At 34.0% G+C, this 18,140-nt stretch overlaps 1 protein-coding gene across 1 annotated transcript; it reads right to left on the bottom strand.

Annotated features, from left to right (window-relative positions):
- Positions 1-972: 972 nt before the first annotated feature.
- Positions 973-9,507, bottom strand: LOC123663364. Its single transcript, XM_045598054.1, has 6 exons — positions 9,345-9,507; positions 3,966-4,116; positions 3,364-3,478; positions 2,958-3,092; positions 1,708-1,921; positions 973-1,231 (listed from the first exon to the last, which is right to left on the bottom strand). The coding sequence occupies exons 1-6, from the start codon at positions 9,505-9,507 to the stop codon at positions 1,077-1,079; spliced, it is 933 nt and encodes a 310-aa protein (XP_045454010.1). The 3' UTR covers positions 973-1,076.
- Positions 9,508-18,140: the final 8,633 nt, after the last annotated feature.

Raw genomic sequence — 18,140 nt, 5'->3', positions numbered from 1 at the left:
GCATGTATATGTGCATGTAACTATGTATGTATTTAAGTATATATGTATTTTATATCACTAATTCTGAATGTGTATATAGCAAAATAGGTATATGGCTTTTTTTTATTTTTAATTTTTTTTTCAGTTTTTTTTTCTCACTTTATCACAAATGCGCTTATGAGTCCCGCGATAACATCTTCTCTCACCACCATGGGTAGACTGGTAGAGATCTCTTACAGAGATAAGTTCGCCCTTGCCAACATTTTTTTGTAAAAAATGACTTGTAATTATGATTTTTTTAAAGTGCAATAAAGAATATATGTCAATCTTTTAAGATCAACGCATTATAACCTTTTTATGTGGTAAACAGTTTTGAAAAAAAAACCTAAAATAGTGCGTTACACACTCATACAACTAAGTGCGTTATTCATCACATTTCTTTTTGATCAAACATGTCCTTGACATCATTTGATTTCAATAAATATCTTGGAAGATATCATAGTTTTAAAATCTACAACGAGTTAATGACACAAAAAATTTAAAGGTGATTTTATTGCCATATATTACAAGACCATATTTTATTACCATATATACAAGGCGTTATGAATCGTCGCTGTGTAAGTCGCCCGAGTTGCACAGTAATGGTTTAAAAATATTTTTATACTTTTATCCTCAAATTACTAAACTAACTACTAAGGAACTTAAGAAGCCGACCGATGGCGGGATAACCATCCAACTGCTGGCTTCAAACACACAGGCCGAAGATGGGCAGCAGCGTCTTCGGTGCGAGAAAGCCAGCCCTGCGGTCACCAACCCGTCTGCCCAGCGTGGTGACTATGGGCAAAACACCTGAGTTCGCACATTTTCGGCGCGAACTTGTGGAGGCCCATGTCCAACAGTGGACTACAATAGGCTGGAATGATAATGATGATGATCCTCAAATTAACGGTTCTGAAAGTTGCTATGAAATAATATTAAATATACGAAAAGATGTTTGATTCTATATAATAATTTTATTTAAATTTCCATCAACAAGAGAATTTATCCATAACCGTTACAAATACAATTACATGTTTTGGCACCATCTACTACCATCTCTAATCAACGCTCAATGTTCTGAATGTTCCTTGCACACTTAAACTATGAACATCAGGATTGTCCGTTTGTCTCAAGGTTTCGTCTGTACAAGCTTTGCTCATCTCTCGTAAATAGTCACTGAACTCGTTGGATGAAAGCACTTCTTTGAAATGTTCTAAAAATATGATTAAATATATTATTATTTGTTTAATGTTTATATATGGACTGTTACTTAAGTTATTGATTTCAAAAATCGAAGAAAGTAAAAATTGAAGAATATGGCGAGAAATGCTCAAAATATTTTCCACTGCTATGCACTTTATTTTCTTTGATAAAAAGTCTTCTAAATATCCTTAACAAATTATTGCATTATCATAACTAAACATTCAATTTCTTAGGTAGCTAAGAAATTGCTCAGAACAATTAAGATCTTTGTGTAAGGTTACAAATTATATATGTTTTTGCATTATTTCATTAAAATTATTTATTCCCATTTGGTTGCGGGTTCAATGAATAACATTTTTAGAAAAGCAAACCTAATGTTTGGAACAAATGTCATAAAAGAATCAAATGATACACAATTCTTTTACCTTTACTAGTTGACTGAAAGTAATACTTATTAGAATGTGATATTAAATTACATGCACTTACTGTGAAGTTCAAGCAACGATTTTTCCTTGCCCTTGTATTCTACTGGCAAAATTTCCTTGGGAATATATTCATGTAACGATTCCGATGTTCTGTGAACGTTGACACGATCACGTAATTTGGCGCTCAGTACTTGTTTGAATAAACTTACAATCGTTTCAACCGCTTTAGAATCTGATAAAAAGTGCAAACTCTTAAGCCGTAGACCATATCCCTCCTGAATAGGAAATTAAAAATTAATGCGGCTTACCGTATTGCATATAAGATAAGTAGCAGGCTTGATAACTTAATAATAAATTACTCTATTTCTTTTATACAGATCGATACGATGTCTTAACAAAGATTCTCCTTAAGAAGAGACAGCCTTCTTATAGCGGCTTTAGCTGTTTATGTAAGATTTAATAGTATAAACACAGTTACTGCCCTAACGTTACTGTCGCAAACGTCGATTTTTAATTATTTTATGTTAGAGTTTTATCATATTAACATTTTGGTTTGATTAATTTTATAGAACATTTCATCCCGGTAATCGCTCTTATGGTGACCGGAGTCAGTCGCGTGGCAGAGCTGAGCCAGACACTGTTTTTTTTTAATTTCACTTAAATAATTAATCTATTAAATAATTCTACCCATTCAGTCATCACGATTCAAAACACTAAAAAGTCTTTACGTTGACAAAGCAATCTAAAAATAGATTCATGAAATATAATATAACGATCGCTCTGTTATAGTAATGGATGTTGTTTTGTTATGGATAGCAGGGACATATGTGTTATCCACCTACTTACAGTGGAACAGCATGCTGGATTAAACTCTGACCTTTCTCCTACAGGGAGAAAGATGCCAATGCCCAACAAAGGGATGATACAGGCTGAATAAATAACAATTGCTTACGCTAAAAATACGACCGCTCTGGTGTCGTGGTGCCTAAATACCGACGGTCGCAGGTTCGATACCCGCTTGGAGTGGATATTTGTGTTTGTACAAATATTTATTTCTGGTCTGGTTCTTAGTCCTTGTGGCTCTGAACACCGTGCCTCGTAAAGCAAGATAAGCTAGATAATAATGTTATCATATACAACTGATAACGATCGTTACTCATAGTAAGTAATATATTCACCAACCCGCAGTAGAGCAACGTGATGGATTAAGCTTTGATCCTTCTCCCACAGGAAGAAAGAGGCCTATTCCCAGCATAGAATTACATACTGAAGCGTATACTATAATATATAACAATCATTTTCCTATATTACCTTCAAAATTGTTAGCAGCTCCTTCAAATCAACTAGGTTGAACCATTTAATGGTTTCCAACATGTTAGCCTCAGTGTAGTCTATCACTATTACTAGACCGTTACAATAGTCGTGAGCTTGAAGATACTCGCATTGCTAAAATGTATGTTAATTTAATTTTATGTGATTGAAGTAAAGTATCTACAGAAGAAAAGAAAGATAGGTATCTACAGAGTACTAAAAATTACAAAGATGACAACATATATAAATAAAAAAATGATAAATTAAAAAAAGAAAAGTTACATTTAAATTTGATGACAGATTTAAGATAAAAACATTATGAAAATTAAAAAAAAGCATAAGTTTGTGTGTACAAACGTTGAGAGCAAATGCATTGAGACTACATTCAAAGAGGCTAAACCCTTACCATAATAAAATATCTATAGAAGTCCATAAATCCTGTATTAAAACGTTCAGCTTTGTTTTTCAAGAAATAAACTCTGTAATTATCCTGTGTTAGTTTTGGTAGATATACTCCATATCTGAAAATATTAACCTTACATTACCGTAGAAGTTCCTTCTAAATATATAAATTAAAAGATTATAATAACTACTGTAAAATATTGGATATATTCAACAACTTAAATATATTTTTGTTCAGAGAAAAATGGTTTATAAATGATATATTTGTAGCTTACGAATTTCTCTACAAAATAAGTGACTTTCACGATAAAATGTCATCTAAATTTTCAAAAAAAAAAACGTCGGATAAGTCACTGTTGATGGTACTTCATAAAAACTGTGTAAGACTATCAATTAATAAATAATGTTCAAAACCAATATATAATTTTAAAGTCGGAAATTCTTAAAATTTTACAAGCTATGAAATCCATCGTTATCATCATACAGATCACCATACAAATCATTTAATATTAGATTTTTTTAAAGTCCCCTACATCTTAAGATAAGTACAAACAAAGAAGTCCTTTTAATTTATAACTTTAGATGTAAATATTGAAAATAACTTACAAATCTTCAAGGATCTCATTGTTCGTAACGTCATGAACTCCGAAGAAATTCGGATATAGTGTTCTAAATGTGCATATTTTGTCCAACTTCATTTTAGCTCTTTCCACCGATCCTTTGCTTATGATTATTGTTCTTTCTAAATAATCCCTCGCTAAAAAAAATGGTATTGGTGTATTTATTATACAAAATTTAACTAGTGCACACTGGGAAGTATTTTCTCAAAATTTGGAACCACCTGCCTGAGGATGTACCTCAACTTTACAGAAAATTACAGTACCCGTGGTGAGTAAGGAGCACCTATGACTAGAGCTACCGGGAAGAATTGGGTCGGCAACGCATTTCCGATACTTTTGATGTTGTAGGCGTCTATAAACTTTGAGACATGTTATATATCTTTTATAATACATATGTACATTATATGTACATTTTTTGACAGCTACTACTTTTTTACTGCTAATTCTTTAAAATAAAATACTTGCAAAGTAATGTAAAATTTCTACATAGGAAACTTTGAACATACTTTTGACAGTTAGCGATATTTACCGATGGTAAAATTTTTGGAAGTAAGCTTTTAAATTGTAAGTAAATGTGTTATTTTGGAAGTTCAGGTGTTATTGTTAATAATACAAAGTTATATATTGTAACTAATGTAAAATAAAAAGTTATAAATGTAATTGTAAATGTTACCGTGTTAAATTTTATTACCCAACTTTTAAAAACTTTTTTAGTTTTATTGTAATTAAAATTATTTGCACTACTTTTTCATTTTAATAAAAATATTTAAAAATAACGTCATTCTATGTTATAAATTCTATGTCAGTTTATGGATACATAATAATATTTTTTGATTTTGAAACTCATATTACTATATTAAAGTATTTTAAACGGATTTGCAAATACAAGAGGAACATAGTAGTAGTTGAATACTAGTAGACACGTAAATGGCTTGAAAAAAAATGGAAGAGGAACATGAGAAGGGATCTGATGATAGCTCAATATCAAAAAGAGAGATTACATCACAAAACAAGGCAAACAAAGATAGTTTCATATTGCCAACTATTTATGATCAATCTGCCAGTTATGATCATTTAAGGAATGTACAGAAACACCAGAAATAAAACACTTTTACAGTGCGTATCAAGGGCGCGGTTGCCACTATGGACTAAATGTGTTCGAATATACTAACCTTAAAACTATACCTATAACACAAGCATTAAGTTGCTTACTTTAGGAACAGACGACCGTGTAAAAAAAAAAAAAAAAAAAAAAAAAAAAATGTGGCCGCTATGCATTTTCTGTAATACGCTAAACTTATGTATAACTAGCTGACCCGGCCACGCGTTGCTGTGGCTAAAGTTTTTGTTATATTACATGAACTATACAGTATTTCGTTCACTACAAAATAAATTTAATTAATTTTATAGCGTCAACAACACGTGGTAATTATGCTGTTAAAATGTAGCTTATATGACACGTTCGTAGATTTACCATAGCAGCGCCATCTATTGATTACTTACTCAACCCAGTCGAAAGGTATCGACATCTGTTAGAATCATTTGGAGTTAACAGATAATTGTGACTGTCAAATAATAACAGACAAATAATCTATAATATAAAAATGAGTCGCTGAATGTGTTGCTAAGCGCAAAACTCGAGAACGGTTGGACCGATTTCGCTAATTCTTTTTTTTTAAATATTCCTTGAAGTACGAGGATGGTTCTTACGGAGAGAAAAATTCTAAAAAAAAAAAAAAAAAATAAAATTAAAGAATCGACTGTTAGGCGATACGAAATTCGCCGGGTCAGCTAGTTAGCAATAAATTAAAATTGCGACTATAATTTGAGATTTAAACTATCCTATCTCTCAAGTTGGATCAAACTGCACATGGTGTGCGAATTTTATTATAATCGGTTAAGTGGTTTAGGAGTCCATTGAGGACAAACATTGTGACACGAGATTTATATATATTAAGATTAATCTTTATGCAATAATGTTTCACCGTGATATACTGAGCCCTGGCTGCAGAAGCTATAACAGATGCCATTACCACTCTTAAAGTCACAGATCGTTAAGGATGGTATCAAGGTCCTGACGTTCGAAGTATTTAAGCCAATATATTTCTATTTCTCCGTGATCGATTTGTTACTATATCCATAAAAGGCTTTAAGAATGACGAAACAGTTGCATGTAATGCACAAATGCTATTTATGGTCCTCAAAAATATTGACGCGTGTAATAGCTATACATAGAAATGTTTTAGAATATTTTTGGTGTTATTTAGTTAGTATTTATTAATAGTAGGTAATATTTATTTTTTCGTCTTATGCCATAAAAGATATTTTTAAAAAGTCTTGCTAAAATTGACGTTTTTATTCCATATCCGTCTGACGAATATTTAGTTACAACGTGACTCTGAACATAGTTTAGTTATGTAGGGTTAGAAAGTCTACTTTCAAATTGAAAACGATTATCAAAAGGCAAAAAGTCACATTTTTATTTGTGTTTATTTCCATTTCTCGAAGGCCAAGAAAAGCCTGCGTAGTCATATACATTTTTTCCTTAAAAGTTTTCTAGAGATTTTGTGAAAATGGTCCGAAATGGCATACAATATTTTATTTATTGATGCGTGACACTAACACGTTCCACCAAGTTGCTCGGTTGGACGCCTAAACGCACTCAAAGCAGTAATATTATTATCATCGATAGCTGGGATAGCTCAGTCATATGTCGATATAATTATTAGTTAAATTTCGATTATTAAGAAAAAATATTTAAAATCATAATTATTATTTGTTCAAAAGTGAAGCATAACATTGTCGTTTTTGGAGAAATGCTAGCTAAATACATTTGGAGAAAAGCAGCGTGTAATCACCAAGCTATTTTTTTAAAGAGTAGATAGACTTGTTAAATTATGATTAACTGAAGTAGGGCACAGCAGGAAATTTCCTGCTCAAAATATGGAGCAGCCCGACTGTTGTAGTACCTCGATCTGACAGAAGATCACAGTTAAATAATACTGTTGTTAAGCAGTGTTGTGTTCCTGTTGGTGAGTAAGGTGACCAGATCTCCTGGGTGGAATTGGAGATAGGGTCGGCAACATGCTTGCGATGCATCTCGTGTTGCAGTCGTCTATAAGCTACGGTAATTGCTTACCATCAGGTGAGCAGTACGCTTGTTTGCCGACCTAGATATATTTAAAAAAAACTTCTGGCTTCTAGGTATGGCAACCATTAGTAGTCTGGATGTTTATTTTTTTACCAAGCTAATAAAATTATACTACTCTACCTACAGTAGATAAGTGTTTCGAACATTAACTGTTTTGACATTTGAAAACAATTCGTAGTAGTCACTGTGGTGTCAGAAGTCACTGCAAATAATACTCAGTTGTTACATTTGTATACGTATTGTTGTGGTTTAGGCGCCTGTGATTGTATTGTGGTTGCTTCCGGACTTCCGATACAAGGTTCACATTCTACTGACGCTACTGCTTATGAGTACACATTTATCAGCGATAGCATGGTAAATGTTACAATTTTATTGTAATCAGGCCTTTCATTTTGAGCAAAATTCTGGCTCAAAATTGGGCAAAAATAGAGAGGTAGAGACAGGCTAGCTAGAGACAACATTTATAATTATGATTTTATTATTACTAAATATTATTCAATCAAAAAATTCAAAAGCTTTTCTTTTTTAATGTGAAGTTTTACTAAAATATTTTATTTTTGTAAAAAAACAATTTTCCTGCACATTACAAAATCATGCTCCAATTTAAAATTGTATAAGTTTACACTTACATGTACCGTCGGCCAAAAAAGTGGTGTACCACCCTAAAGTTGAATGCCGCTTGCAGATTCATAGGTGATAAAGATTAGTTTCGCTTGCAGATCAATTTGACAACTTCCATTGCCGTCTTTATCTGATTTTATTGATAACGATATTATTTATACCTAATAGAGTTTAAAATGTTATGTATAATAATGACGTATGAATACTTATCAATTGGGTTTACGTCATTATTATGCGTCTCTTTCAGTGATATCTTTTAATAACGAACCTTGTTGTAATTTTCGATGACCAGGAAACTAAATCAAAACTGGTACATCACTTTCTTGGCCGACCGTACCTTAACAATGTGCACAGGAAAATTGTAACATCCGTATTAAACGAATTTTATTTAGACATTAGGTATTCAGGTTATTTTAAAACTCCTGTTGCCTTGGAAAATATTCAGATATTTCGGTTTAATTTTATTTATTTTAGGCTAACAGCGGCTACAGTTCTAAATAGTTACATATGAGTTTAATTAACAATTATACTTATTATTAAGTTAAATACGCAATGTACGCAGTGAACATTTATTTAACGAGAAATAAAAATATTTGCAATTGCGGTATCTGTTTTTATACCTTTGCCCTTTTTAGACTGCGATTGAATTACTATGATGTCAATTATCATCGATTTTGATTGATAAAAAACATATAAAAATTATTAAACTATTCAATTTTTGGGGAGAACTTTAAGTGTTGCTATATCGCAGATTAATGAAATTGCTTTATACCACAGCAGGGTATTTTAATTTATTATAGAACTAGTGACCCGCCCCAGCTTCGCACGTGTGCAATGCTGATACTAAATATAAAATTTAAAACATATAATTTAACATACAGACTGAGGGAAGCGACTTAGTTTTATACTATGTAGTGATGTATGTAGTAAATAACGTTATAGGCTTAAACGCAATATGTATAAAAGTAAAAAATTACAACGATCCAAAGCTTTTGAGGTCTGTCGTAAACCAGTTTCATGGTTTTTTTATACTACATGGGTGACAAATATGCAAACGGTCCTCCTAATACATATTCTATGGGCGTCTGTAACACGAGGAGCATGACATGCACGTTGCTGACCCTGCATTACATACCACAGGTACTATTTGACGCCAGTATCATTTGTTTATTTTGTAGGTTCGTTTCACAGTCGGAAACCGAGGGCCAAAATATTTCTTGCTGTGTTGCTGCCCTTGTGTATAGTGTACCTGTGTGTCTCTGTTTACCCTGCTCGAAATTTCTCTACGAATATTTATCCTGTCAGGAATATATTTAAGACAAAAGTGCTAAATTATTTTATAAAACACTTAATCATTTTATATCTTTCCGTGGATAACCATTTCCAAACATATAATTAATGAATTGTATTACACTGAAAACTCTAATTTAAATGTATTGATAACGCTAAAGTATTTCGTAATTAAAAATAGTATTACCACATTAAAAAAAAAATTAAAACGATTCTTGGATCGAAATAGATATTCGTTTCCATACAAATATTCCATGAACTATATTGCACGGAAGAAGAAAAAAAAAAATTGATGATACTCACGATACTCCTTTTTTAAAAAATGGCTTTGTTTTTTAATCCATTCCTCCAAAATGTTGATAGCTTCGTCAATTCTGCCTGTTTTATCTAAGTTATATTGTTTTCGAAGATATTGTAGGGTGTCATTATTGAACTCAAATATTTCATCTTTCGGTATCGACTCCATTACTGCTTTGGGCTAAGGTGCGATGAATACTGCGAGGCGGCAATCGTTTTATCTATTCGATATGTACTCGTGTATATTATAAAAGAAAAACTAAAGGGGACCATTCAAGGTGGAACAGTCGCATTTTGAACCTACGGATAATTTAATTATGGTCTTGAATGTATGTGGTTTTGTGGCATGAAACGGACGAGTACCAGTGCCTTGTGCCTTGAAATGAATGTCTTCTTTATTATAAACGGTACTTAACTGGATAACGATTAATACTGTATTAGTTAAAAACGTTTCATATATAAGCCATTATTTTTCGTTAAAAGTAAAGGATAAAAAACAGTTATTTTGGGTTATACCTAAGAGGTATACATAATTATACCATCGTTGACCTTTTTGTAGACCTTTTTAAGGTGTACAATACTGTGGAACATTATTTTGATCTATCTCGTAGGGTTCAGCTTTTTGGGTGTCGCAGTTACTCGCGTCCGTAGGATGTACCAAGTCAGGTCTTAACCCTATTTACGCTACACGTGACCCCTGGGTGGTGCAAAACGAGTAACAATATACATGGGTGGTAGGCTTCGGCCGTGGCTAGTGTAGGCCACCCAACGAGCAAAGACACGCCGCCAAGTGAGTCGTCTTGCGACACGACTTATCATGCCGTGAGGCGCGTCGTGTTCCGGAACGATGCTCGTAATAGCCAATCAAAGGGAATGGGTATGTATAGTTGCGCTGCTGTGTTTTGACACGATACCGATTTGCGTAGTCGCTGCGACGAAGGTTTTGATCGGGAGGGTAGCGAGATCCGAAGCACGGCGCACCGCTGGCCGACCGTAGATAGTAGGGGGCCCAATTAGTAGGTTCGCCACGTATGAAAGGCTGCCCCGCCACCTAACGATAAATGCAGGGATGGCCTCCATCGTGCGGGTTGGCGACCGGTGAGAGGACCCGATGGCGATTTTGGGTTTGGCCGTCCCCACAGTCCCCAGTCGAACCCTCCATCAGTGCGGTTTCTGTGCAAATCGTGAAGTCTATAAACGTAACTCCTCGTACAACTTCCATTTCCCTTCCTATTCGCCTCTTGACCACATCAATGAAGAGTAAAAAGTTAAACAGCGGCTGCACCTCCTCTCAAAATACACGTCACCAACATACGAAGATTGCACTCAAATCTCGTTGCAGTTCACCACCACCTGGAGACTGAGATGCCACATTTACTTTTTCTTACGGAGATGGAAATTGGTAGTCCAGCAGATGTAACGTACCTGAAGTACCCTGGGTATTCGCTCGAGCATAACTTTAAATCTCACGCTGGAGTCTGTTTGCTCGTAATGATGTCTGCTGCCGGCGTCTACGTAACTTGGAGATACCTAACCTTTCCATCGTGTGATGTTTATTGGACACAGGCATGTAATAGATTGTGTATGCCTGTTTCTATCGGTCGCACGGTGGTAATCGGGAGACGACTCGGATGTTTGACTATCTCGCTGAGACAGCTGACATGGTCCAACGTCGGTATCACGCTGCCCAATGGTATAGATTTTAACGCTCACCACCAAGGCTGGCTGTTCCCATACCAGAATACCGACCATGCCGGGAGAGAGACGCTCAAATTTGCTCTGTCAATAGATCTCACCCAGCTGGTCCAAGAAGCAACACGAGTACCCGACTTTGAGGACCATACGCCTAATTGTTTGGACCTTCTGTTGACAACTGACCCAGACCGGTCCTCGGTATCAGTTGCGGCTCCCCTGGGCACATCTGATCACTGTGTGGTTAAAGTCTGTATCTAACTTTCACCCTCTGGATACCAGTCCTACCAGAACCAGACGTGTGTGGCGATATAAGTCAGCTGATTGGGATGAGATGCGACACTTTTTTGCATCCTACTCTTGGCAGCGGACTTGCTTCTTTTCCTGTGATCCGTCGAGTTGTGAACAAGAAATATCGGAATTGATACGTCAGGGGATCGAATACTTCATTCCATATGCTGATGTATCACTAGATGCCAAGGTCCTTAGGTGGTACAATGCAATAAAAATACATAATGTATAGAGTATATTCTCCCAACTACTCCTAAAGTTATTCATTTTTGTATGAGCCTACTCATTTTATTTTGAAGAATATTTTGAATATTTTTGTTTTAGAGCGACAATACGAAACGTACATCGTTGTCTTCTTATTTTCATCCGCCCCTCTAAATATCCCATCAAATTTACATTTATAGGGAAGGTAGGTATAGAAGATTACAATTGGATGTATAAAAATTATAAATACATAACATGATGAATTGATTATAATGACTATTTTTCTATTAGATAAGAAAACATATTTTGAAATTAGTAGATCCGAAAAATGATATAATTTTTATCTTTTCTGTTGATATAATCTATTTTGTAACCAAGCAATGTATTTTTGTTAAATTTACGTTATTAAATTGTTTAAAATACAAAGCATATTATTCAGTCTAAGATTATATAAGTGACAAAGATTATATATTTCATGGAAAGCATGTGAGCAAATTTAAAGCAATAAACTAATATAATTTGAATTTCTTGAAAATTCAATTCATCAAAATATACATTTCGAATTGGTGGTAGCATTACATTTACCGTAGTCGATTAATAAACAATTTCTAGGTGAAGCGATGGTTCAAAAATGTTTTGAAGCCCAATTGAATGAAAAATATGATTTGATTGATTGAAAATCGCTTGCAATGCCACAAGTGTGTAACAATGCAATATTATTCGTTATTATTAGTAAGCATATCCATCCTGTCTTTTTTTTTCAATCCGAAAATCCCTTAAATTTCTATACTTTTTTAACCGACTTCCAAAAAAGGAGATGGTTCTCAATTCGACTGTATTTTTTTTTATGTATGTTACATCAGAACTTTTGACTGGGTGGAGCGATTTCGACAAATTTTCTTATAATCGAAAGGTGGTGTGTGCCAATTGGTCCCATTTAAATTTATTTGAGATCTAACAACTACTTTTCGAGCTATATCTAATAATGCGTTTTTACTTGACGCTTTTTTCGTCGACCTACGTTGTATTATACCGCATAACTTTCTACTGGATGTACGGATTTTGATAATTGTTTTTTTGTTGGAAAGGAGATATCCCAAGTTTAGTACCATGATAAGGAAACCAGGATCTGATGATGGGATCCTAGAGAAATCGAGGGAAACTCTTGAAAATCCGCAATAACTTTTTACTAGGTGTACCGATTTTGATAATTCTTTTTTTGTTGGAAAGAAGATATCCCTAGTTTAATACCATGATAGGGAAACCAGGATCTGATGATGGGATCCCAGAGAAATCGAGGGAACTTCTTGAAAATCCGCAATAACTTTTTACTGGGTGTACCGATTTTGATAATTTTTAATTTAATCGAAAGCTGATGTTTGTCATGTGGTCACATATAAATTTTATTGAGATCTGATAAATACTTTTTGAGTAATCTTTGATAACGCGCAGTTACTTGACTATTTTTTCGTCGATCTACGTTGTACTACTCGTCGATGTAATTGAAGTCGGTTTTTTTTTCGTTTGCGAGCAAACACAATTATATTTGTATATGTAATATTTTTTACGTGAAAGCAAAAAATAACATTTTATTTTAACAAACTTTCTCAGGTATATTATTGACTGTTAATTATATGAAGTTAACAATGATTAAAATGCAAATGATATAAAAGTAAAACATAAATATACATACTATAAGTATTGTGGATGGTATTTTTAATAAATGTAAATAAATAGCTAAATTTAACTTATAATCAAAAAATATATTTAAAATATAAGTTATGGTCTATCATAAATTAATCCATATGTGCAATAATATTAATCCAAAAAACATGATTTATACGCTAATTGGTAATTATTTAAATTTTTGCGTCATGTGATAATTAAACTTTAAACATTTTTTTATATTAATAAGCCGGCAAATAAGCGTTCGGTTCACCTGATGGTAAGCGATTACCATAGCTTATTGATGTCTGCAACACCAGAAGCATCGCAAGGGCATTGACAACCCTACCCCCAATTCCCCCCAGGAGACATGATGACATTACTACTTATATTTTAAATTATACAGTTACTAAAAGTAACAAAGATAAACTGATTGAGATGAAACTTATTACGTATTAAAGATCAAGAATAACACATAGTTTACTTTTTATTCTGACGTACCTGTGGGATCAAAAATTATACGAGTACAATTGCGGGGCGCATCTAGTACATTAATTATTTATAACGCTATATTTTGTAGTTTTTAACATTTATAAATCTCAGCTACGATAATTTAATAAGTGGCTCTGATAAGATATAGTTTATATTTATTTATCAACGATAAACTATTTTCCTATCAGTTTTATTACGATAATTCCAACATTTTTATAATCTTCACAGATTTGTTCTACCGATAATAATTAAATAACCCGTACTACTTTTTAATGGATTTGTTTGTTTTTACTATCTTTATTTTATTACTATTTAAACATATTCTTGAACAATATAATGTTGACATCTTAAATACCCGGGAGTTTAAGATATTTTATTTTGTTTACTAGAGTCGAAAATAAGTCTACGGTCCTGATGATTAATAACTGTTACTGAAAACTAAGGCCTTCGACAATACACGCAAACTTCGCAATTTGCAAGCGCGTTGCCGATTTTACACTTGCTTTAAGATAGCGCACATTCAGAAGCTATTGCTACCTTACACACTACAGGAAAACAATACTTCTTATGAGCAGTATTATTTGGCGATGATTTTTTAAATGGTTAAGATACAGTAGCAGCTTGTCTGGGCAAGTGCCTCTAACGTGAAGAGGATCACAGCTACTTAACGCTTCTCTCGGGTAGCATCGTGTGGCTGTGGTGACTAAAGTGGCCAGAACTTCTAGGGGAGTTAGGGAGCTTGCAATACTTCTGGTGTTGCAGGCGTATATAGGCTAGGATAACCGTTCGCCATCGGGTGGACCGTACACGTTTGCCACCACATTAGTATTAGAAAAATACTTCCCTAGTTAGGCTGTTCTAGATTTAGAAAAATATAATCGCGTGTGCCCTCATATCATTTTATAGATATTTTTGAAAACTATGAAATTTTTGAAATCACATTTAGTTTCGTAACATCAGAATTACCTATTTTTAACCGACTTCAAAAAAAGGAGGAGGTTACTCAATTCGACCGTATATATTATTTTTTTTTTAATGTATGTTCGGAGATAACTTCTTCGTTTATGAACCGATTTGGATAATTCTTTTTTTGTTGGAAAGGAGATATTCATAGTTTGGTACCATGATAAGGAAACCAGGATCTGATGATGGGAACCCAGAGAAATCGAGGGAAACTTTCGAAAATCGTAAGGGTGACTAGTAAATTTAATCATATTTTCATTAAGTAATATAAAGCACTACTATTTAATAAAGGTCTGGAGTCGATCTGATGATGGAGAAGAAAGATAGTCGAGGGAACTCTTCAACAATTTATAGCAGTTACCTGCTTTTTGAACTTGATTCGTTTTTATTGATGAGAACTTTGCACCTGTATGAGTAATAAGTGCCATTACAGTCTGATGATGGAGACGAAAGATAGTCGAGGGAACTCTTTAACGATTTATAGCAATTACCTGCTGTTTGAACTTAATTCGTTTCTATTGATGAGAACTTTGGAATATATATGAGTTATAAGTGCCATTTCAGTCTGATGATGGAGACGAAAGATAGTCGAGGTACTCTTCAACGACTTATAGCAATTACCTGCTGTTTGAACTTAATTCGTTTCTATTGATGAGAACTTTGCATATATATGAGTTATAAGTGCCATTAAAGTCTGATGATGGAGACGAAAGATAGTCGAGGGTACTCTTCAACGACTTATAGCAATTACCTGCTGTTTGAACTTAATTCGTTTCTATTGATGAGAACTTTGCACCTATATGAGTTACAAGTGCCATTAAAGTCTGATAGTGCCATTAAAGTCTGATGGTGGAGACGAAAGATAGTCGAGGGTACTCTTCAACGACTTATAGCAATTACCTGCTGTTTGAACTTAATTCGTTTCTATTGATGAGAACTTTGCACCTATATGAGTTACAAGTGCCATTAAAGTCTGATGATGGAGACGAAAGATAGTCGAGGGAACTCTTTACCGATTTATAGCAATTACATGCTGTTTGAACTTAATTCGGTTCCATTGATGAGAACTTTGCATATATATGAGTTATAAGTGCCATTAAAGTCTGATGATGGAGACGAAAGATAGTCGAGGGTACTCTTCAACGACTTATAGCAATTACCTGCTGTTTGAACTTAATTCGTATCTATTGGTGAGAACTTTGCACCTATATAAGTTACAAGTGCCATTAAAGTCTGATGATGGAGACGAAAGATAGGCGAGGGAACTTTTCAACTATTTATAGCAATTACCTGCTGTGTGATCATCTGTGTCGCAGGACCATGTTTGATGATGGAGCCCATAAACACTCGAGGGAATTTCTCAACAATTTACAGCAGTTACCTTTTGCTGTTTGACGACCGCTTTGATATAATGGTGCATGTGCCGTATCGGCGGCGCCTAAACACCGACGGTCGCGGGTTCTATTCCCGCTTGGAGTGGATATTTATGTTTACACAAATATTTATTTTCGGTCTAGTTGTTAATCCTTGTGGTTCTCCCAAGCTAGCCTCGGAGAACACGCTAGGCTGTCAGTCCCGGTTGTTATTACGTTCACCTGATAGCGAACTTTACTCATAGTATATCGACGCGTTAGCGCAGCGGTCACAGCACCTGCTGTTGCGCTGGCGTTAGTGGGTTCAATCCCCGCGCACGACAGACATTTGTATTGGCCATATAGATGTTTGTCATGATCTGGGTGTTTGTGCTTGTGTATTGTGTATGTTTCCGAACCCCTGACATAAGAGAAAAAGCATCCTTGTTAGGTCTTACCCATCACTAAAAATTGTAAAATAAAATAATTTTTAACAAAAAAAAACCGACTTCAAAAAGGAAACTAAAAAGTGAAAAATAAATTTACTTAGTACAAAGTAATTCGTATTTTGATTTAGTTTATCAGAAATGATTAAATAAATATTTTATAATTTTGAAGTTGGTGCCAAGTAAATACTACAACAACCTGGCTACAAATACAAACAACACACACACACACACACACAACAAACAAGTACAAAAAATATTATTAGATATGTCAAAACAATAACAGAATAATAACAGTATTCAACCTAATAGTCAATGAAACAAATTATGAAAGAAAACTGAATACAACTTACGAGTAGATACTAGAGTAGTTATTGTTTTACTTGGCACCGACTTCAAAATTATAAAATATTTATTTAATCATTTCTGATTAACTAAATCAAAATACGAATTACTTTGTACTAAGTAAATTTATTTTTCACTTTTCAGTTTCCTTTTTGAAGTCGGTTTTTATTTTGTTATTCACAGTGTCGTTCACCTCGCCCGATCAGACTTTTCGTAACGCTCTCATCACACGCATTTATCAGCTCACTCCCCAAGTCGAGCGTGCCTAAAGAAGTTTTACTTCAAGAAAGGGTCACTGACACAACTTTTTTACGTGGCAAAATTATTGCTCCGTAATCATACCTGTATCGATTTTCTGTTGCTCGCTATTCATTGGATGTATGTTATAAGTATATTAGAAAAAACATTTACATTACGTCTGTTGTAATATTTATATGTTAACTTAATTATCTGAATTTCAAAGACTTCTGAAATATTCATATGTATAACGCTTGGGTGAGTTACGTGGGTGAGTTACGGGTCTCTGTAAAGAACTCACTATAGATGGCGCCACGGTTCGCTTAAACCGAAAATAAAAATCATCATATCAAAAATTTCGCTCTAGCGGGTACATCGTTCTTTCGGCTCTTCGGCGTTCATCGGCTTAATTGGCTAGAGCGCCGACACGGTCAGTCGGAGACGCGGGTTCGAATCCCGCTGGAGCGGTCAATTTTTGATATGATATTCAAAAATGTTTATGTATAACGCTTTTTTAACCGACTTCCAAAAAAGGAGGATGTTTTCAATTCGATTGTATTTTTTTATGTATGTCTTAATATATTATGTATTTCTTTTTTTATCTATGACTTCGGAACTTTTGACTGGGTGGACCGTTTTCGATTCGATCGAAATAAGTTTTTAATGGAAAGGTGGTGCGTGTCGTTTGGTGCCATTTAATTATTATGAGTTTATGTAGGTATTTGTGTACGTGTATATTTATGTATTTATGTGGGTGAATTTGTATGTATATGTGTATGTATGAATATATATAATATACACTTCTGTTTATGTCTGATAGTACATATTTTGCGCCCCTATCCCCACTAACAATCAATTCTAGTCCTCTGCCCAAAGGTTGCCTGGAAGAAATCGCTGCTTTAGCGATAAGGCCGCCTGTTGCAACTAATACAATTTTTTTATTTTTGTTTCCTTAATTAAATATATGTTACTTTTGTGTTGGTGTGCAAAAAGTATAAATAAATAAATAAAATAAAAAATATATGAGATCTAACAACTACTTTTCGAGTTATTCTAATAATGCGTTTTTATTTGACTATTTTTTCGTCGACCTACGTTGTATTATACCGCATAAC

The sequence above is a fragment of the Melitaea cinxia genome, chromosome 20, assembly GCF_905220565.1.
Source record: "Melitaea cinxia chromosome 20, ilMelCinx1.1, whole genome shotgun sequence".
Lineage (NCBI taxonomy): Eukaryota > Metazoa > Arthropoda > Insecta > Lepidoptera > Nymphalidae > Melitaea > Melitaea cinxia.
This window is presented reverse-complemented; position numbering and strand designations above follow the sequence as displayed.

Excerpts from the sequence above, each read along its gene's own strand:
- LOC123663364 (XM_045598054.1), bottom strand. The coding sequence starts at position 9,507 with ATGGAGTCGATACCGAAAGATGAAATATTTGAGTTCAATAATGACACC. Across the intron at positions 3,479-3,965 it reads AATGAGATCCTTGAAGATTT|ATATGGAGTATATCTACCAA; the intron begins GTAAGTTATTTT and ends TAATATTTTCAG. Across the intron at positions 1,232-1,707 it reads ATCGTTGCTTGAACTTCACA|AACATTTCAAAGAAGTGCTT; the intron begins GTAAGTGCATGT and ends TCATATTTTTAG.